This window comes from Vombatus ursinus, unplaced genomic scaffold (genome assembly GCF_900497805.2).
Source record: "Vombatus ursinus unplaced genomic scaffold, bare-nosed wombat genome assembly UNPS02014173.1, whole genome shotgun sequence".
In the NCBI taxonomy this organism is placed as follows: domain Eukaryota; kingdom Metazoa; phylum Chordata; class Mammalia; order Diprotodontia; family Vombatidae; genus Vombatus; species Vombatus ursinus.
The window spans coordinates 837,090-859,121 of record NW_020953951.1 but is presented as its reverse complement, the minus strand read 5'-3'; the positions used below and the strand labels follow the sequence as shown (position 1 = coordinate 859,121).

At 42.2% G+C, this 22,032-nt stretch overlaps 1 protein-coding gene across 2 annotated transcripts in view; it reads left to right on the top strand.

Annotated features, from left to right (window-relative positions):
• Positions 1 to 22,032, top strand: part of ZC3H3 (zinc finger CCCH-type containing 3) — a 509,781-nt gene that overhangs the window by 365,730 nt on the left and 122,019 nt on the right. For both annotated transcript variants that reach the window (XM_027859891.1, XM_027859892.1), the window contains exon 5: positions 7,082 to 7,254. In XM_027859891.1, the coding sequence (XP_027715692.1) occupies positions 7,082 to 7,254 (173 nt within the window). The remainder of the gene's footprint in view (positions 1 to 7,081; positions 7,255 to 22,032) is intronic.

Genomic DNA, 22,032 nt, shown 5'->3' with positions numbered 1-22,032 from the left:
TTTTGTACCTTTGGGTACTTTTGCTTTTTGTTTGATCTTTGAGATATGTGCTTATGCACAACGGTTTACTGCCTTTTGTGGTGTGGTTACAGATTGCTTTCCAGACTGGCTAGACCATGTAGTTTTCTAGGTCCTTGGCCTAGACTGAGTCAGAAGTTTTACAGAACAAATCCTTTTATTAAGGGGATTTGTTCTGTGAAGTTTGGATTCAGCCAAAGGGCCCCACTTGAGGACCTAGAGGGCCACATGTGGCCTTGAGGCAGCAGGTTCCCCACCTCTGGGCTAGACGATTAACAGCTCTGCTAGCAATCCCTTTTTGTTTATTGTGCCTATTTTTCTGAAGCTTTTCCAGCTATTATCATTTCACTTTTTTTGGTCACCTTTGCCAGTTTCACTGTGTGTAAGGTAGAACCTCTGAGGTGCTTTAATTTGCATTTCTCTGATTATTAGTAATTTGGAGCATTTTAAAGATATGATTGTTGATAGCTTAAGATTTCTTCTTTTGAAAATTGCCCGTTCATTTGCCCAGGTTCATTGACCATTTGTCTACTAGGGAATAGCTATTGTACTTGTTTCAGGTGAATCAGTTCCTTGTTAGAATGCATTCTCCACACTGAACGTGCTTCCTAGTCTTGTAATACCACACCCAACCCCTTGAGGTCTTCTCTGATCAGATACCTTGACCTTGGTCTAAGCTGAGCACCAGCTGAAGTAGAAGAGCTAGCCATGCCCAGGCTATCCAAGACATCCTGTCCTGAAGTGACCTCTCACATTGCAGAATTTCAACATACTCAGCAGCTTCTGGGGAGTTGGGCAGCTGAGTTGATAGCCAGGGATAACAGCAAGTTAAGTGAGTCTGCCTGTCTTGCTACCAATAAATATAACAATTACATGCTCTTATTCTCTCTTTCAAACACATTTTCATTTAAAGGTAATTGGTGCAGGGATTGCATTCTGCTGATAGACTGACTACCGGGCTTTAATTTACACAGATTTTTCAGCATTGTCCTGTTGATATTCTTTTCAGTAATAGCATTATAAGCATAGTCTGAACTAATATCGAATTAGAGCTTTAATTTGCATAAGTACATTCCCATTGAAATTAGTACTAAATGTGGAAGATAACTGTCCCTGAGTGGGTCTGATATGGTGAGGACACCCCTATACAATCTCTTAAGTCTCCCACCTAAACAAGAGCTGTTCGTTTCTGGCTCAGTGGCACTATCACCCACCTCCCCTTTTTTAATAAGACCAACCAGAAAAGGAGAGTCCCTCATGGGGCAAGTTGACCTGTGATACAGATGGATTGGGAGATGTTCTTACATGGAGATGTCAGAGGAGAAGAACAGGAAAGCAAGTACTCACGTTCTCACCATAAGCATACTCAAATGCTTTTCCTTTATCAAGTAAGAGGATTGAATTAGATAATCTCTATTGGCCCTTCCAACTTTAAAATACTGTGATCCATTAGAGAGAGCTAAATCTAGTATTGTATCAGCATCCGTTTTCCCATTTCTTGCTCTTCTATTCCCTCCTAATAATAAAATATGGGGTAGATGGCTAGGTAGTACAATGGTTAGAGTGCTAGAGCTGGAGGCAGGAAGACCAGCATTCAGGTTGTACCTGAGACACTTAATAGCTGTGTGACTCTAGGCAAGTGACTTGATTCCTCAGTAGCTACCCCAGAGGGTTGTGAGATGGTCAAATGAGATAATATTTGTAAATCACTTTGCCAACCTTAAAGCACTATGTAAATGCAGGATATTATTTGTTATCATACTGACAAAGAAGTCAAGAGGCCTGGGTTTCAATTTTAGCTCTTTTCCTTGCTAACCGTGTGACCTTAAGAAAGTCACTTCCTTTACTTAAGCCATAATTTCTTCATCTATAAAATTCCTCTCCCTCCTACACCACTGGGCTAGCAAGAGAACTGAATAATATGAAAGTATTACATAAACCATAGAACCTTATTCACATGTAATTTGTTATTCTCTTAGTCACAGACCTGGAAGTTTTAGCCAACACTGTTATCTAATGCCTCCTGGATTAAATTAATAATCCTCAGCATTCAAGTCCCTCTGGTCTCAGCCTACCTTTCCAGCCTTATTTCCTTCCACTTCTCTTCATTTACTCTAAATTTCCATCAGACTGCACTGTTAACTGTTCCCTGATATTGCCCTACCTCCCCTGAATTCATGGATGCATTGCTGCCCTTATGTCTAGAATATGCTCTTCCCGTGTTGAAATTGAAGTTATTTTGTACTTTTGAGAATCAGCTTCCATCACTTCCTCCATGAAACCTTTCCTGAGCACTCCAAATGAAAATCTTCTCTCTCAGATTTACTAGAGTATTTTGTCTGAATCTTTCCTTTTTCCTCATTATACTTTACCTTCTATAATTCTTATATGTTACAATTCTGTCTATTGTAGTATATGTTCTATGATGACAGGAATTGTAAGAAGTAAGATTCCTGTGGCCTAAGATGGCCAGGGAAGCCCCATCCCCATGCTTTCTACTTACCTAATTCCTACCTGTCTGTCTCGGCTTAGCTCAGTTCCTACGTCCTCCTTTTCCTGTCCACCTGAAGTCTTGGCATTCTTTCCTGTCTCTGAACACTTGCACCTACTATGTGCCAGGCACTGTGTTAAATACTGGGAATACAAATACAAAATAAAAAGATAGTCCTTCTCCTCAAGGAACTTACAACCTAATATGAGAAGGCAACACACAAAAGGAAGCCAAAAAAGGGAAGAGGGAGGGAAAGTGGGCTGGGCACGATGGAGAAGGCTGGAGGAGTGCAGCCAGGTGAGAAGTGTGTGATGGCTGACCTGGGCTAGAGCTCCCCAGATCAGAAGCAGGGGCCCCACAAGCAGAGGAGACTGAGGAGGTATGAGCTCCAGGGCTGAAGTGATCTTGCCAGGATGAAGAGGTTCCTGGGGCATGGTAGAGAAGTCCAAAGGAATGAAGCTAGATGAGAAAAGAATGGAGAAAGACTACTGAACTTGGAATGAATACACCTGAGTTCAAATCCTGTTTCTGACATTTAACTAGCTATGTGACCCTGGGCAATTTATTTCAGCTCTGTAAGCCTGCATTTTCTTCTCTGTAAAATAATATTTTTATTACCTACCTCACAGGGTGAGGAAAAGAGTTATTATACACATCTTAAAGCACTGTAAAAGTAGGAGTCATTTTTAACACTAATATCCATTCCTTAAGCTCTGGTAGTTTGAAAGAGGTTTGTTGTTCAGTTGTTTTTCAGTTATGTCCAGCTCTTTGTGACCCCATTTGTGGTTTTCTTGGCAAAGATACTGGAGTGGTTTGCCATTTCCTTTTCTAGTTCATTTGACAGATGAGGAAACTGAGGCAAACAGGGTTAAGTGACTTGACCTGGAGTCTACCGCTAATAAGTGTCTGAGACTGGATTTGAACTCAGGTCTTCCTGACTCCAGGCCCAATGCTCTCTCCACTATGCCACCTTGCTGCCCTTTGAAAGAGGTAGTTTACTGGTAAGTGTTATTACTATATTATCAAAATTAAAGAATTAGGTCTACCTTTTTGTTAATTCATAAACTAGGGATTGAAGAGGTCGAGAAAGAGGTAAAACAAAAGCAGAAGCCATTTTGATTTACATAGTGGGGAAATACATAACTGGAGCTGATCCCTCAGGGGGCTAGGGATCCAGGTATCTGCAGTAGAGGAGGGCAAACCTGAAATAGTGGCAGTCTCCAAATTGAAAAATACAAGTGTAACAGGCTACTCACTGAGAAGTTATGAATGCTTTGAGTCATCCTTCACCTTTTAAAGTTGAATGCAGATGGTATGTTCTTCTTCAGACTGCCGCTTGCCATAAATTGTAGGTACCAGACTATGGGGTCCAAGGCCAACTCTGTAGAATGTTCCATCTTGAGCTTTTTGATGACTTCCTCCATCCCATATTTCTCTTATCTCCCTTCTCTCCCCAGCACGCCCCCTGCTCTTGTTCTATCACTCCCACCCTTGTCTTGTCCATCTGAAGAACTTTACTGGTAATACAGTTCTCCTGTGCCCTCTGGGCCAATGAGCATGTCCTGGCCTAGCTCCAAATATGCCACACGTGGTCTAACCTAATACCTTGCTTCCAGCAAGCAGACTTACCAACCTGACTTCACCTTGAGAAGGTACTTTAGCCAACTGGCCTAGTGTAGTATGGTGTGCATGTGAATGAATGAGACAGAGACAGATAGACAGATATAAAGAGTGATAAGCCCTACTGGGGACTGGTAGCCAGGGAAGGGTATTTTGGTTTGGGATCATAGGGATAGTGAGTAGAGCGACAGGGGAGTTAATTAACATGCCCTTTCTAATAGAGATGGCAGTATTGATTTGAATAGGTCTCCCAGAGAACCAGGTAGAAAACCTGAAGGACAAGGCTAGGGAAGTTAGCGAAGGAGAAAAAAGAAGAGAGAGTGGCACGGTAGATGGCAAGAAAATGAACAGGGTAGAATGTGAAGCAGGACAAATGCCTCTAGATAGAGGGGCCATCAAGGTTTGTGAACTTGTGCTCACAGTCAGGGCCTCAAGGTTGAGACTTCCAAAGCTGAGTGGATTAAATCCCTAAGGGGGAAAATAAAAAGACCCTATGGCCTTAATAGAGAATGGGCAGACGGAAAATCACTAAGCTAAATAAGGAGGGGAAAAAAAAACAGTGGAGGGAAAGAGATAATGGAAGAGAGAAAGTAGGATAAGAGAAGAACAGAATACAGAGGGAGAGAGACAGAAGAAAAAAAGAGTTGATAGAGGGAAGAAGATGAACATCACAAAAGGAGAGGTCAAAAAGTAGGGGGAGAAGAAAGAGTAGAGAGAAGGTAAATTAAAGATGATGAAAAGAGAGTAGATACATTCAGAAAAGAGAAAAAGGGAAAGAAATGAGAGAAGCAAGAGCAATTAGATTGAGCATATAATACTCAGTGTCAGTAGCTTCCTCTTGAAATCCAAAGGACAATGAGATGATAATGATATGGCAACAATAGAATAATGATATAAAAGAGTAATAGCAGTGGAGCTGTTCCCAGGAGGGAAAGGTTAATGTTGCTGATAATTTAGTTCACTGAGGGCTCAAGAAGCCAGCAGAGCATTTAAAGAAGGGAGAGGAGAGTGAGATGGTAGAAGGAAGTAACCACAGGCACACCTCAGGAAAGTCCCTTATTTGTAGACCAGAGGCACATGTACCATGTAGGAGCTAATGTGAGGTTCCCCCTCAAAGAAGATAGTCCAGCGCTTCCAAGTATAGTGAGGACTGCTTAGCTCAGGGAATACAAGACCTTTCCCAGCGAACAGCTTCTTCTGCAAAAGCATTTAGCGTGGAAGATAAGTGCCGTTCTTGCCTACACAGGGCCAGGGCCTTTCTTCATAGAGGCACTATGGGCCTATAGGCAAAAATATTTGGCAACAACCAGGTACCTTTGGGCCCTAGGGAAGCAAGTAGAAAGGCACTAAGCTAGTCTCAAGACCTACCCGCATTGGCTGTAAACATTGTGTTCTAGTCAGAACATAAACATTTGCTAGGTCTGAAAAGCCTTTTGACCACAGTTTTCTCTTTCTGGAGCCCTGTACTATTTCCCCAGGCACATGGCCTTTCTCTACTCAAGAATGGCCCACAGGGTCCTTCTACCCTCACGTCAGCTTCCCAGGACCCAATATTGGCCTTAGCAGGTAGACATAAATTTAACAGGCAGAAGCAAGGCCTTTACTCCCAAATATATGGCTCTTGCCGGTTCATTGATGTCTGGAATGCCACCATTGGAATGTTATTCTTTCATCCTTAGTAAAATAAATACCTCTTTGGTCTTATCAATAAATTCTTTACTCCTCTTTAGAAGTCTGAACTGTTCATTTTTTTTCCCCCACCTAGACTTTGGGTAGGAGAAAAAGGCAAATAGAGGTCAAGTAGAAAAGCAGAAGAGAAAAGGTAGACATGGCCTCCTTTACAAATATCATACCACTAGTCTTTTCCTTTAAAAGGATTCTGTAAGATGCATTTGTACGATTAAAAATAAATATTACTCTCTAAATGTCTTTTTTTTTTTTTAATCTCCAACCACTATACCACCTAGATATCTAGGCATCTGGGTGGCAGTGGGCAGAGTGCTGGGCCTGGAGTCAGGAAGACCCAAGTTCAAATTTGACCTCAGATACTTAATAGGTGACCCTGGGTCAGTCACATAAGTTTTCTGTGCCTTTCCTCAGCTATAAAATGGGGATAGTGGTAACACCTAACCTCTCAGGGTTGTTGGGAGGATCAAATAAATAGGGTAGAATGTGAAGCAGGACAAGTGCCTCTAGATGGAGGGGCCATCAAGGTTTGTGAGCACTGTATTTGTGAATATTTGTAATATTTGTAAAGCACTTCACATAGCTCCTGACACATAGTAGGCACTTAATGCCCTTCTCAGCCACTATGGAGTTGTAGTACTCTATCTTTGCTTGGTCTTCTGACATTTTCATCTTTTTCAGGGCAATTTGAAAAATTAATTTTCTTAATTAAAGAGAGAGGGAGAAAAGGAGATTCTTCGGCCTGGGACCTGTCTAGCTTGATACCATAGGCCTGGCTGTTTTGTGACAATAACCCAGATATTGCTGGTCTGTGACCTTGACTAATTCTCTGAGGCAAGTGACACTGGTGTGCTATTGAATCTTAGCTTGTTCCCATGACCATATACAAGTCATTTCCCCTCCCTGAGCCTCAGTTTTCAAATCTACAAAATGGGGACAATAAAGACGCACTCTGCTTCACAGGGTGATTATGACGTAAACCCCAGAGCCTTGTAGACATGTGAGTTGCTGTTATTATTCTCATTGTTGCAATTGAAGCCACGGCATAGAGCCTTCTAGAGGTCACCATAAGAAATTCTGTTTCTTATCCCACATATCAGTGGACTTGGTCAGTTACTGGTCAGTTATCTAAATTTTCTTCTGTTTAGTCGTATTATCTCTTCATGATGGTCTGCAATCAATTTGTCTTCCCTTATATTTATCAGAGAAGCATCTGATATGTTTCACCAGCTCTTGATGTGACATGGTGTCTCCTTGCTTTTGCAGACTGAATCGAATGCGACACTCAGCCCTGAGTGGAAAATCACAGACAAGTCCACCAACATGGAAGAGCAAGGGCTACCGGTGTATTGGAGGCGTCATGTACAGGGTGTCAGCTAACAAGCTTTCCAAGACTTCTGGCAGGCCTAACGATGGGAGCAACAAACATCTAAGAGCAGGTGACCTAGGCACTTATTGAAAGCTTGATCATGTTGGTGAAAAGATTGGGAGGCAGTAGAGTATAGTAGAAAGAGCAGTGACTTCTGAGTCATCAAAGTTGGATTCAGAACCTCAGCATCCATAGGGAAGTTAGTTTCCCTCTCTGGACCTCAGCTTCTTCATCTATAAAGTGAAGGAATTGGACTAGATGATCTCTAAGGTTCCTTTTATCTCTAATTTTGTGATCCTATGATTATTCTAAGTACTGGAGGACAAAGTCAGTTGAAGAAGTCACTGAACTTTCCCAATTCCTGGCTCACTGAGGCCTTTCCTATTGCCATCACTGTCCTTTTGAGACTTGGAAACGTAATTCAGTATAGAGAACATTTAACAAGCATTCACAGCGCCAGGCAGCCTACCCACTCCTTCCAGGTATTTTTCTTTTTCTAATTTCCTCTCAACCAACCAAAGGGCAGAATCCTCAGTCCTAGGATAATCAGGCTCCAACGAGCCCTAGCCACACTACAGCTCTGAGCAAAAGGATAAAGTGCCGAGGAAGGCGCTCCAAATGAATGCTTCCCAAATGGTTCTGAGCCCAGCACAGGGAATTAATTTTCTTATTAAATACATGTAAAAGAATATCTCAAGAGCTGTCAAAAACAAGGCAGATTGGGGATCTTGGAGCAGAGAAGGCAGACTTGCTTCAAAACAGAGGGCCCCAGTGGGTGAGGAAATTTCAATTATCTTGACATCCCAAGGGAAAAGCCTGAGTGGAGACAGGAAGGAAGAGGATGGCCCCAAGGGAGCTGTCTGCCTGCCTTTATCACTTGGCTGAGCTTCCCTTCATTTTCTAAGGGGGTGTGCACACGTGTGTCTGTGTGCATATGCGTGTGTTTTCCTTTTGGACAAAAGAAATGAGGCAGGTATGATAAACAAGATAGGGGTTAGTGAACACCTGGGGCCTGCTGCTCCTGCCATAATCATGTTGGCAATGCCTCGCCAACTGTGTCTAAAATCGGCATCTCAGCTGCACCTCTAGCTCCAGCTGCACAGAGAAGCGGGATGAAGAGAAGGAAATTCTTTGGACTCGGTTATTGTACAAATTAACTAGAAAAATATTTCAGTTTCAGTCCAATTTCCCCTCTTTCTTGTCCATCAAGGAGAGCGAGATTCTAAGTTATGTGCCAGATTGCAAAGGCCCCAGCTGCCAACATACTTCCCTAGCACCATAGGGAACCGTAACAAGAGACAGGGACCTGGAGAGAATATGTGTGCGCCTCAGAAAAGTGCAAGGCCTGTTCAGCACGGATACTACTGGCCCTGGCCATGAACTCCTCTGAGTCAAGCAATAGTTTCTACACCGAAAATGTGGTGAGGAATGACATAATAGAAAGAATACTGTTTTTGGAGTTAGAAGACTGCAGTTTATCTGTAAGAGTACTCAGAGAATTCTCTAGCTCAGAGATTCTTAACTTTTTTTGTGTCATAGACCCCTTTCCAGTCTGGTAAAGCCTGTGTATTCCTTCTCAGACTAATGCTTTTAAATGCATAAAATAAAATATATAGGATTGGAAAGGAAACCAATTATGTTGAAATATAGTAATCAAAATATTTTTTAAGACCAGTTTGCAAACTCCAGGTTATGAACCCCTAATCTAGCTCATGCCTGAGCAGGAATCCCTTCCACAACATACTTGATACTTGATCATCTGTTCTCTACTTGGAGACCTCCAGTGATGGAAAACTGATCATCTCCTAAGGTAGTCTGTTCCACTGTTGGAGAACATTAGTAAGTTTTTCTTTATATGAAATTAATACCTGCCTCTGTGCAACTTGCATCTATTGTTTGTAGTTCTTCCCTCTGAGATCAAGCAAAACAAATCTAATTTCTTTGCCTCATGATAATCCACATGATGGTATTAACCTTCCAACTCATCTGCCTCCTTAACTCTAGTGACCTCCTTGTTCTCTGTACTGCAGCGTCCTATCAGCAAGGTCATACACCTTAGACTTCACCTTTACCAGACTACTTTACCTCCTCTATTCTGAAATTCCCCTCTCTAATGGAATTTTCTTACCCTTCTATCTCTCTGAATGCCTCATTTTCCTTTCATCTGTTCTTTGGCTCTCATCCTGATCTCTAATGCCTCTGCTCCTCCCTTTTTCTCCCAGTCTTTCACTTAATTTCTGGCATCACTTACCACCCTTTACAATCCTCACCATTTCAGTAGGGCACTATTCTCTCCCTTTGAATTCCTGTTCCCATTCTGCTAATTCTTAACTCTGGATCATCTCCATTATATACTTTTTCTTGATCTGACACCTGAGCCATTTTAAAAAATGTTTTAGGAATGGGTGCTTAGGGGTTTTTTTCATCACTGTTACTTCTCCATTACTCCCTTGTCTACAGCAAAATGTTCCCTTAAGTCTTCATGCTTTAAGTGCTCTCACTTGTCAGTCTTGGCCACCCTAGCCACCCATATTCCCCACACAAATACCATCTCCTTGCAGATGACTTCCAGTGTCTGTATTTCCAACTCCGAGTTCTGTATCCAAATGTCTAACTCACTGATAAGATGGCTCACCAATAGCACAAGTCCTGCCTTCCCAAAAACCCCTTCTCAAAACCCACCCTTCTTCCCAGCTTATTTAGTTTTGTTTGAGAGTACCACCATCCTCTTAAACTCAATAATCGCAAAAGTAGCTATTACTCCTCTCTGTTACTACTTTCTTACTGTCAAAAATCCTTGAGTCTCCCTTCAATAAACAATATCTCTCAAATCTGTTCTTTCTTTCTTTTTAGAGTGCCATCATCCTACTTTAAGCCCTTATCACCTCTCTTTTGTTCTGTTGTAACGGTCTCTTAATTGTTCTCCCTGCTTCCACCTTCTCCAAAAACTGCTGAAGTAATTGTCTAAGTACAGAAGTCTAGCCATGTCACTCCTCCATGCAAAAACCTGCATTAGCTCTCTCTTCTACCTAGGATAAAGAACAAAATCCTTCACCGGCAGGGCATTGAGGGGCCATCACAGTCTAACTTCAGCCTGCCTCTTCAGCTTTATTTCACATTATTCCTCTTCACACATTCTACATTCCAGCCAATTCGTAGACTTTCTACTACTTGCTGTTTTCTGACCTCATCCCCATACTTGGAATACACTTCCAGTGACATGTTTTCCCTTAACTACCTCCAAGAGGATTCAGTCCCTAACCCAGAATTTTATTTAAAGATGCTTATCTCTATTTATTGAAGTGTTTCTCTTCCTTTAGGAAGACTTCCATGAAGGTTTTGGGTTTTTTTTTCCCATTTAAAAGCACTCCCTTTCATCCTTCTTAAATTTTCCCAAAGCACTTTGACTGTATCTCTTCTTTGCCCTTATCACAGTCTTTATTATACTGTCTGATGTGTGATACAAGCTAGAAAAAATGAGACAGTGGAAATGTTGAATAGTAAACTTGAAGGTAAGACGACCTGAATTTTGAGCCCCACCTTTGCCACTCACTAGCTGTGTGATTTTAGATAAGTACCCTCCTCTCTCTCTCTGTCTCAGTTTACTCATCTGTAATACGAGAATAACAACATTTGTATTGCCTCTCTCATGATGTTGTTGCAAACCTTGAAAGTTCTGTGGATATGGGAAAAGAGTAGTTGTTAGGCAAGTCCTGTCATCTCACTTTCCTTGTCTGTGCAACATGATGGTATTTCTGCTTGTCTCACCAGGCTTTTGTAAAGATCCATTGAGATAAGGATTATGTCTGAGAAGAGCGCTGCAACTACAGTGCTATACACATGGAATACATTACTGTTGATTTTTCCCTCTTTCTACAAGACTCTTTTGCTCAAAATAACTGGAAGTATTCCTCAAGATGTAGGGGTAGAGATGTTGTTGAGTCGTTTCAGTCATGCCTGACTCTTCATAACCCCATTTGGAGTTTTCTTGGCAAAGATGCTGGAGTGGTTTGCCATTTCCTTCATTTCATAGATGAGGAAACTGAGGCGGACAGGGTTAAGTGTCACAGAGGGTCACACAGCTAGTAAGTATCTAAGGCCAGATTTGAACTCAGGTATTCTTGACCCCAGGCCAGCCCTCTATCTACTGTACCACTTAGCTACAATTAGAGATAAGCATCTTTAAATAAAACTCAAGGTTTAGGATTAAATCTCCTTCCCTATTACTCTCAAAAGGGTGTGTGTATGTGCTTTTTTTTCCCCTAACCCTTAATATAGAAATATTTACATGGATCTGTAGACTTCTCTTTTATGCCAAATAGGATGCTTTCCCAGAAAGCATTCTTGCCCCTCATCTCTCAACTCCTTCTTCTACATTTTCTCTGAATTTCCCTGCTTCCAGTTGATTTGCCCTTAATAATCTTTTCACTGAAGCAATAGTTTTCAGTCAACCCAAGCCCTTTCAGTCAGAAGCCAACCTGATTCTTTGGAAAGCAGATAATGTCTCTCATGTTGCATCTCATGTGTCTTTTATGGCTTACCCTGACAATAGGCCATTTGCTATCAGATGGGGATGGACAAAGCAATACATTGTCAGTCTAAGAGGGGTTACTTGGCCCTGCTGTCTTGGCTTTCCCTTTGCCCTTACAGGACTAAGGAATTTTATACTAGTTAAAAGAATCATTTTAGTTGTAACTCCAGAGGAGTTACAAGACAGAAGAATAGAGTTCCTCTTCTCCCTATATGACAAACTTGGGAAAGCAATCACAGGATTTCTATTACTGCCTCAGAACTCCTTTTCTCTACAAAGCTTCCCATAGCCCCTTAGTTGTCATGTCCTCACTTCAGTGGTATAGATTTCGTTATGTGTTGTTATGTCTTTCATGCAGGTTTGCCCTAGCCCTTGCCTCAGAACAGGGAGCTCCCTGTAGTCATGGACTATGTATCTGTGCTCAGATCTGAGATTCCTAAGGGCAAAACCCGTAACTCAGACTAGTTAGGTTTTATTATTTTTCATTTCAAGTTCTTGGAGGTCATGCTAAGAACAGGAAAGCAGAATGTCCCTTTTGTCCTGACCTCTGACCCCAGAGCTTCTGCCTGCTTTCACGCTCAGGTTCACAGTGCTCCACAGAGTCTTAATAGAGTCATAGGCTGTCAGATGATCCGGAGTCAAGGCTTTGCTCTGGCATTCACTAGGTATGTGACCTAGGACACATCACCCACCCTCTTTCAGCCTCAATATAGTTATCTGTAATGGGGATGATAATGCCTGATCTACTAACCTCATGGGACTCTTGTCTGGTATGTTACAGTGGAAATTTTCTTGTGTATAGTTTGTACGAGATGGCCACTGAGGGCTCTCAAATTCTATTCTTCTCTTTTCAGTACAAGGAAGCCTAGGAGAAAAGAAGGGAGTCCAAAACAGGAGTGATTAGGAAGGGAGAGAGAGAAGGCATGGAAAAAGGAGGAACTCTTTAGGGGAGGAAGGATAGGGAGAAAAGGGGAAATGGAGGAGAAAGGAAGAAAGGGGTCCAAGACAGGGAGGAAAAGAGGAGGGCTAAGATAGGGAACAGCAGAGGAGAGTATGGAAGAAGTCCTGGGCAGAGGCAACAGAACTGCCTTTGCTCTGAATTTCTTCACCAGCTAACAATCAACACATTTTTTAAGGGCCTGCTATGTGTCAACACTTTGCAAAGTGAAAACAAAATGCCAACACAAAAACAGAACCAGCCCTGCCTTCTTATGGCTTACATTCTATCAGATAAGACAACAAAAGACACATAAAGGTGTAGATGAAATAAATACAAGGTACTTTTGTTGGTAGAGAGAGAAGCACTAGGACTCATGGGGAAATCAGGCTTCATGGAGGATGCAGCATTTGAGATGTGCTTTGAAGGAAATTCTTCTGAGAGCCAAAGGTAAGGAGGGAATGCATTCCAGGTATGGGGGACAGTCTGTGCAGAAGCAAATAAGTTGTCCAGTGTGAGAGTAACAGCAAGAAGGTCAGTTTGGCTGGATTAGAATGTGTGTCAAGGAGAATTGTGTATAATGAGCATTGAAACATCATTTGGAGTCAGATCATGAAGGGCTTTAAATGCCAAATGGATGAGTTTGTACTTGATCCTAGATAGGATGCCTGTAGTGTTTCTTGAGCAGGAAAATGACATAGTCATCTGTGCTTTAGGAAAATCATGTTGACAGATAAGTAGAGGATGAATTGGAAAGAGGATAGACTTGAGGCAAGAAGATGAATTAGAAGGCCATTGCAATAATCTAGGTGAGAGCTGATGAGAGATTAAACTAAGGTGATGTGTGAGTAGAGAAAAGGGGACATATGCCAGAGATGTTGCAGAGGAAAACTCAACAAGAGGTGGCAACTGATTGGATATATGTGGTGAAGGGGCAGAGATGAATTGAGGTTGACTCAAAGTTCACAAAGCCGATTGGCCAGAAGTATGGTGTTGCCCTTCACAGAAATAAGGAAGTATGGAAGTGGGGTCAGTTTCGGGGGGGCGGGGGGGCAGGGAGGCAGGGAAGATAATTCTGTTTTGGACATGTTGAATTTGAGATACCAGTCCAGGTGGAGATGTCTAATATTAACTATCATTTATTTAGCACTTGAAAGTTTGAAAAATACTTTACATTTCATTTGTTTCTCATAACAACCCTATGAGGTAGAAGAAATTATCATCCACCTTTTATAGATCAGGAAACTGAGACTGAGAGAGGTCAAGTGATATTTCCAGGGTAAATATCTGAGGCAGGATTTGAATTCATATCCTCCTGACTCTAAATACTGAATTCTTTCCACTGTGCTGCTAGCTATCTAAACATTTGATCATGTGGAATCCAGAGGAGTAACTAAGTCTAGGTAATTAGATCTGATATCATAATTAATAATTATAATCATTATATAATTATATATTGTGTATAATTATATAATAATTATAATCATAATAATTAATAATCATAATCAATAATTATTGAACCCATGGGAACTGATGAAGTCATAAAGATAGTGTAGAAAGAGAAAGGAGGAGGTCCCAGGACACTCCTTAAGGTGCTTTTCAAGTTAAGGGACACAGGATATGAAGAAGGACTAAAAAAGAATTAGTCTGACAGGAGGAGAGCCAAGAGATATTAAGATACCAAGAGGATAACAAAAACTGAAAGAGGAGAGAATATCTAGGAGAAGAGGTTAGTCAGCTATATGAAATGCTGTAGTTGCATCAGGAAGTATGAGGACTGAGTAAAGGCCTTTGCCTTGCTGATTAAAAGATCACTGTGTCTTTAAAAACAGCTGTTTTAGTTGCATGGTGAGGTCAGAAGTCACATTGCAAGAGGTTGTGAAGTGGATGAGAATAAAGAAAGTGGTACTAGTAGGGTCATAAAAGGGTTATTTTTTTTTTTAAAGGCTAGAGGAAGTCCTAGTTATTTCTGTAAGCAGCAGGGAATGGGCCCATAGATAGGGAGAGATTAAAATGATAAGGATAGGGTTAGGGTGAATGAGGCATGGGGAGAAAGGAGATAATAGTAGGTTATGGTCAAATAAAGGAACTGCTCTGAAAATGGAGATACTACCTCTCTTAAGGCTGATGGAGGAGAGAATGAATACCAAGGAAAGCTCTAGGAAGAAGCCCAAGACTATGTGGATAATAGATAAAATATCTATCAAATCAGCAAGCATCTATTAAGTGCCTAATATATACAGGGGTGAGGGTGGGGAGTAGTGCTGGAAGCTGGAGGAACAGGAAAAACATCATGAAGAAGGAGATGTTTGAGCTGAGTCTTGAAGGAAATCAGGGATTTCATGAGGTAGAGATAGGGAAGAAGTACATTCTAGGCAAAGAGGAGAGCCAGTTAGTCAACTTTTATTAGTCATTTATTATGTGCCAGGTACTGTGCTAAGCAATGAGGATAAAAGGCAAAAAATAGTCCCTGCTCTCAAGGAGCTCACAGCTTAATGGGAGAGACATGCAGCCAGCTATGTGCCCAACGGGTATCCATGATAAATTGAAGAAAATCTCCAAGGGAAGGCACTAAGAGTTAACAGGACCAGGAGAGGCTCCTTGCAGAAGGTAGTACTTTAGCTCGAGCTTTAAGGAATCTAAGGAAACCAGTAGGTTGAGATGATAAGGAGAGGGTAGAGTTTCAGATGTGGGGGACAGCCTTTGAAAATGCCCAGTCAGGACATGGAGTGTCATGTTAGAAAAACAGCAAGCAGCACAGTGTCATTATATAGTGTGGTATGTGGAAGGAAGGAAGGTGTAAGAAAACTAGGAAGGTAGAAAAGGGGGTAGGTCATAAAGGGCTTTAAAAGCAAAGGATTTTATATTTGATCTTGGAGATAACAGGAAACTGGAGTTTATTGGGTTGATGTTAGGAGGGTGGGAGTGGGAAAGAGTGACATGGACAGACCTGTGCTATTTAGTAAGATCACTTTTGCAACTAAATGAAGGATGGACTGGAATGTGAATCAAGGAAACCAGCCAGAAGACTATTGCAATGGTCCAGGTATTAGAGTGGCAGCAGCATCAGAGGAGAGAAGAGGGCAAATACAAGAGATGTTACAAGGGCAGAATCAAATGCCAAGTTGGCCACAGTGGGTTTGGGAGTCTGAAGACAGCATTTGAGAACGCTAGTAATCATCAGAGCACATAAATTTGTTCATTCATAGGAGGGAGAGCAGCCAGAGATTCACCCATGTGACTGCCTGAGGTGGTTGGAAAAACCCTGATGAGCCTGAGGGTAAAGAAAGTTGGGTTCTTGAACCATAAGTCATTAATATGTCTGGACCACAGTTTCCTCATCTGTAAAATTACAGGGCCAAAAAGCTGATTTTTAAGGGCTCTCCTAACTCTAAGAATGGGATTTGTGAATCTCTGCTTTGTCTGAAACAAAGATATAGGTCACTGTCCCCACTGGATCAGCCCATCCCTTGACTTATTAAGGGATGTTATTAATTGGCCTTAGGCTCCAACTGAACCTACCTTCTGGGTATTCCAAGAGGACATAGCCCTTGGATCCAGAGCCTTTGGCTGCCCTCTGAACCTAACATGCCAAAACGAGATTGCTGCCAGGCCTATCTTTTCCCCTGCCACTGCTGAGATGGCCTGGAAATTAAAAACAATGAAATGAAAATTAAAAACAAGTGCTTGAAGGTATCCCTTTAATTATTCCCCTCATTATAATGACATGTCTTTATAAGGCTCCCCAAGGGCAGGCTCACAAAGGAAGCTGGGACAGAATCACTATAAGCAGTGATGAGTATTGTGGTTTAGCATCTTGGAGCCATTTTCCCTTGGAATGGGTTTCTTTTGAGCTAAGGCAAGTTCCTCAGGCCCCGGCTGTAGCAGTACCTTAGCTGGCAAAGGGAGTGAATGAGATTCTTAGAGATTCCGGCTGTCCACCTGCCAAACCCAGGCCCTCTGTGCAATCCATGCACTGCCCAGGAGAAGGAGATGGCTGTGAAGTGCACTGACGACATGGTCTGGTCTGCCAGGAAAAGCTGGGAGCCACTCTGATATCACTTGAATATGTGAGGCCATTTTTTTATATTGGGAAGTAGAAGGAGCTCTCGATGACACGGTAGGAGACCTGCCCTCTCCACAAGCCGGGTAACTTTACTAGCTCAGTGACGTTAGGCAAGTCATTTCACCTTGTTGGGTCTGTTTCCTCTTCTGTAAAATGGGGCTTATCATCTGCTCTTTTGCCCTCACAGAGGTGTTGTAGGGAACAAATGATATAATATATATGAAAGTGTTTCAGAAATGCCATTTTCCAGAATGTTATGAAAGATTACTATTGTGCTGTAACAGGAACAGTTCTATCCAAACATCCCCAGAGGCAGCGAAGAGGGAAAAGTTATCTCTGACCTTCCAGATAAAGGATTCTCTGCTGTCCTTATGCAGGGTACTTTGAAGCTAACTTTTCACAATATTAGCTTAGTAGCCTTTTTTCTATTCTGAGACTTTAATATTTAGCCTTTAGCTTCCTCCTCCTCCCTTTCCCCCTCCTCAGAGTTTTTGTGGGAAATGTGATTTTTAAAATTGAAAAATAGCTCACATAAAGTTTCCATTTCTATAGTGTTTTAAACATTTACACATCATTTTCCTTACAACAGTCTAGGGAAGTAGACAGTGCAAAGAGTGTTAACAGAGGAAGAAACTGAGACCCACCCAGAGCAGGGAAGTGATTTATCCACAACCACATAGCTGGGAATACTTAGGGCTTTTTCCCCTTTTAGAAAAGTTCTTTATGAGGGGAAAGAAGTATCTTCAGAAGAAGAAGGCAGAATTACCTTTTTCTGAATATTCTGCTTGTTTATAATTTTATGAGAGATAAATTATTCTCTGCCTATTCAAAAGTCACCTGTTTGCTGGTAGAACTTGTCCTCCTAGCTCTAGCTACACCAGTGAACTGTTTACTACCTGTCCACCCAGCAAACAAGGAAAGAAGCTCAGGGCAAGAGAAAAGACCACTGAGTTTGGAATCAGGAGGTCTAAGTTTAAATCTTGATTCTATTACCTTTGAAGACAAATCGTTTCCTTTCTCTAAAAGAAGCAGTTTTCTAGAAATATGAAATAAACCGATTTCTTGATTTCCAAGTAGACTGTGGTAGGTGACTTAGTTTGCCTTTGTCTTCTCCCCTCCCAGCCTCCATTCAGTGATCACATTCTCCAAACCTTTTTTTAGCACTTACTTGTACCAGGCCTTGGCCTTGGTGCTAGAGAGAAACGAAGCTCCAAAGCAAGTGTCCTTGGATTTAGAGATTAAAGGAACCAGACAGATCACATAGTTAGCCATCATTTTTATAGAGAAGAAAGTTGAAGCTTCAGAGGGGAAGTGACTTGCTCTAGTTACACAGGCAGCAAACAGCAGAACTGGAATTTGAACCCGGGTCCTCTACCCAAATCCATGTTCTTCCCATTATCCTGTCCTGCCACTTTTCGTTAAGGGCCATACAGTCTATTGGGGTGATAAGAAAATAACATTAATAAGTAGGATACGAGCAAGATAGACAGGGGAAGCATGAATCCAAAGTGCTGTATATAGGAAATACGAAGAGAGAGAAATCATAGCGAGAAAAGTGTGTTCCTTGTGCCCAGGGCCCCGGTCCTGGCTTCTCTAGTCTCCCGGATCACTACTGGGCTTCCCTTTCCTGTGTCAGACTGGAGGCTGTCCTTCCTACTCCCCGTCCCTTCCCCCAGACCAGGCAGGCTATAGCGAGTCAGAGTTGGAAAGGTGGGTGAGGGCACAGCATCAGCAGCCAATCATGGGCCTGCCAGGAGTGATCAAGCAAGTCATCTGTCTCCCTAAGTGGGAAGGAAAGCAGGAGTCCTGCTGCCACTGCGGGAACCACCACATATCTGCAAGCTGCCTCCTCATTACTCTACCTTACGCTGGGGGATGGGAGCGGGGGAAGAATGATGCAGAGAAAGTGAGGCCAGTTCAGAATGGAGAGAAGAAAAACTTCTACCAGTCAGGGCTGTCCAAAAGTGGATTTGGCTGTCTTGAGAGGCAATGAGTTTCTTGTCACTGTCACTTATGACCTTCAAGTAGAGGCTAAATGACCACTTGTCAATGTTATGAAATTTGGACATCTCTCAGGTCCCTTTGAACTCTGAAATTCTAAGTGTTTCTCATAAGCTGGGTCCAGCCAATGCTCTTCTCAAGCTATAGTCACTTTTAGGAGCATAGGACTCTTACTCAGTCTGTACCCCCAACCAAATAATAACGCCTGCCAGCATAACCTCCAGCCAGATAACGAATCCTGCCTGTAACATCCCTGACAAGTGACCTTTCAACCTCTGCTTGAACTTCCCTCCAAGGCAGCACTTTTTACTTTTTTACAACTCATTATTATTAGGAAGTTTTAACTTCAGGTAAGTCAAAATCTGCTTCCAAGTAATTTCGACTCATATTTCCCAATTCAATTAAACAAGCATTTAGTAGGTACCTGTTAATGTGCACGGCTTTATGGCCCTTGGGTTTCAAAGACAAAAGGGAAAACACTCCTTGCTCTCAAAAAGCTTATATGTTCTATGGGATTAGAGGATAGGGAAACAAAACATTAGGCTCCCTGAGGAAACCCAAGGAATTTTTGACCACTTGGTTTGAAAAAACGATGGAAAGATGTAAAGACAAAAAGCAGCAAGTTACTTTCCTTCCTTGACCCTCAAGGTCCTCATCTGTAAAATGGGAATGATAAGACTTAGACTACTTACTTCAAAAGGCTGTTGTGAGAAAGCTTTGTAACTTTAAAACACTATAAGAATGTGAAGGTTCCCCTCCCCCTTTTTAATAAATTCAAAAGGAGAAGGACAACTTCGTAGAAGATTGAAGGCAGCAGAAACCAAATTAAGGCTTGACATTATCCAGAAAACAGCCATGACCCCAATCTGTTAAAGTGTTGTGGTGCTTACAGCTCCAGTCATTGGGAATGCAGGGGACTTGAAGGTGTGCTGAGACCTGATTAGTAGCTTTGTGCTCACCCAAGAGGGTTGGCCTGGGGTCCCATTCCTTGTATTCTCTAACCCTGGCCTTTCTCCCACAGCCAGATAACCTTCACAGATGCCAACCGTTGAGGCATCTTGGAGCCTTTCTAACATCTCCATTTTTTTCTCCCCGATAGAATTTGTATTGTGTGGAGCAACTTTATTCCCACCAACTCCCAGGAGTGTCATCCCTGCCTATTCTAGACCAGGCTTAACATTTCATTTCTCTTCACTCTGGGTCATGAACCCTCCTTTCTGAGTTGGACTTTCTGGGATATGTGAGCAGGAGGAAATTTCCCTGTCCCTCTCACCAACTTCTTTTTAGCCCTCATGTGGCCAATGTAAGGAAGGTGCCCCAGGAAGTCTGTGCTTATGTCTTGTTGGATTGTCAAGGAGTCCCAAATAGCTGAGAAGTGGCACAGGAACAGGGCACCCATTTCAGTACATTGGGGTTGAGCTGTACCAATGCTGGGCACAGAAATAATGGGCTCCTAGGATTTAGAGCTGTAATAGACCTTCTAGTCCAACTGCCTCATTACAGGTGGGAAAACTGAGGCTGGGGCAGGTGAAATGACTTGCTCACAGTCACACAGTTTGTGACATCTGGGATTTAGGGTCATGAAGCTAGCAATTGAGAGCTGACAAAGGATATCTAAGGCTGTCTAGTGAAACCCCCCTCGTCTTGCACATGGGAGACCTGAGGCCTAGCCAGGTGGAGGGGCTTGCCCAGGTACCCAAGGAATGTCAGAGCAGTGTCAGGACTGGAACCCAAGTACCAACTTTGTTATCCTCAAAGCCAGTGAGGTAGTACTTGTAAAGTGCGTAGCACAGTGCGTGACACATAGTCGGTGCTTAATAAATGCTTGTTTCTCTTCCCTTGCTTGTTGCCTCTAGTGTTGTCTCCATCATGTCACAGTTTGACAATGAATATCAATAGGAATAACTCTATAGCACTTTAATGTTTATAAATGCTTTTCTCCCAGTAGGCCTCTGAGGTTGCTAGTTTAAGTATTATCAGCCATACTATTGGGTAAAGAAACTTTAACTCTGAGAGTTAGATTGAGTTGCCAAGGCTCACACAGCTAATATAAATGCAACAAACATTCATTAGTTATTAATTAAGTATTAATTATTAACTAATTATGTTCAAAGTACTACCAAAGGAAATGCAAAGTTTAATTAAGACATCTCTCTGCCTTTAAAGAGTTTATGGCAAGTAGGGAGATAAGACACCAATATATTTAATTGCGGTATATTATATGATAAGTACGTTCAAGAGGTGCAAAATAAAGTGCTTTGTGAGGTCTGAGGATGAAGATTATGATAAATTGAGGAGATCAATGAAAGCTTCTTGGAGAAGATAGCATTTGAATTATCTTTCAAAGGATTACTAGGAATTGAATAGGTCACATGAGGGAAAGAGGACATCCCAGATATAGGGAACTGCCTGAGCAAAGGCATGGAGGCCAGAGTGAACTCATAAATGAAAAGGCATTTATTAAGTTCTTAATATCTTTGAAGCATTGTGCTAAGTGCTAGGAATACAAAATACCAAAGCAGAAATTAACACCTGCCTTGAGGAGCTTACTTTTTATTGTGAGCAACAGAATACAGAGGTGAATGGTAGAGATGATCACTTTGGTCCAGAAAGTTCCAGAGGAACACATACTGGGTCCATTCAGGAACAGTGACGGAGCTGATCATGGTCCTTGATTTCTGAACTGGAGAGCGGTATGGACTGTATCTGTGAACTTATTAGAGGCTATAAATATAGGAGGTAGGTATCAGGAGATGGGGGAAGCGTGCGAAGAGCTCTCCTGAAATAGCATTCCTAGAGAGACAGCCTGGCCCCAGACTGGTAGCTCCTCTCTGGGCTCTGATGTGGGCAGTGAGGTGGTTATGGAGGAAGAGCAGGGAGTGCCCATGAGTGCAGCACGTAATCCAGGGGCAGGGAATTGTTCAGTCAGTCTGCAACTTGATATCTGATGATGTTAAGGTGGGGTTGTCCTGTGTTATGGGGGACCATGAGTAACAGACAGGAACTTGAATTTTATCTAAGAGATAGTAGGGAGCCACTAAAGATATTTGAGCCAAGGAATGACATGGTAGGAAAGATTATTCTGGCAGTGGTGATAGGAAGGATAGATCAGAGTCAGAAGAGGGAATGAAACCCAGGTCTCCTTACTTCAAATCTGGTATTCTTTCTACTTGCAGCTAGCTCTTTTGTGAGGAAGATATCTCTTCCCTTCCTCTTTTTATCGCAGTGGCAAACTGGGCTTCAGGAGCTTTTGTCAGTCAATATGCTTTTATTAAGTGCCTGCTATGTGCCAGGCACTGAGCTAGGTGCTGGG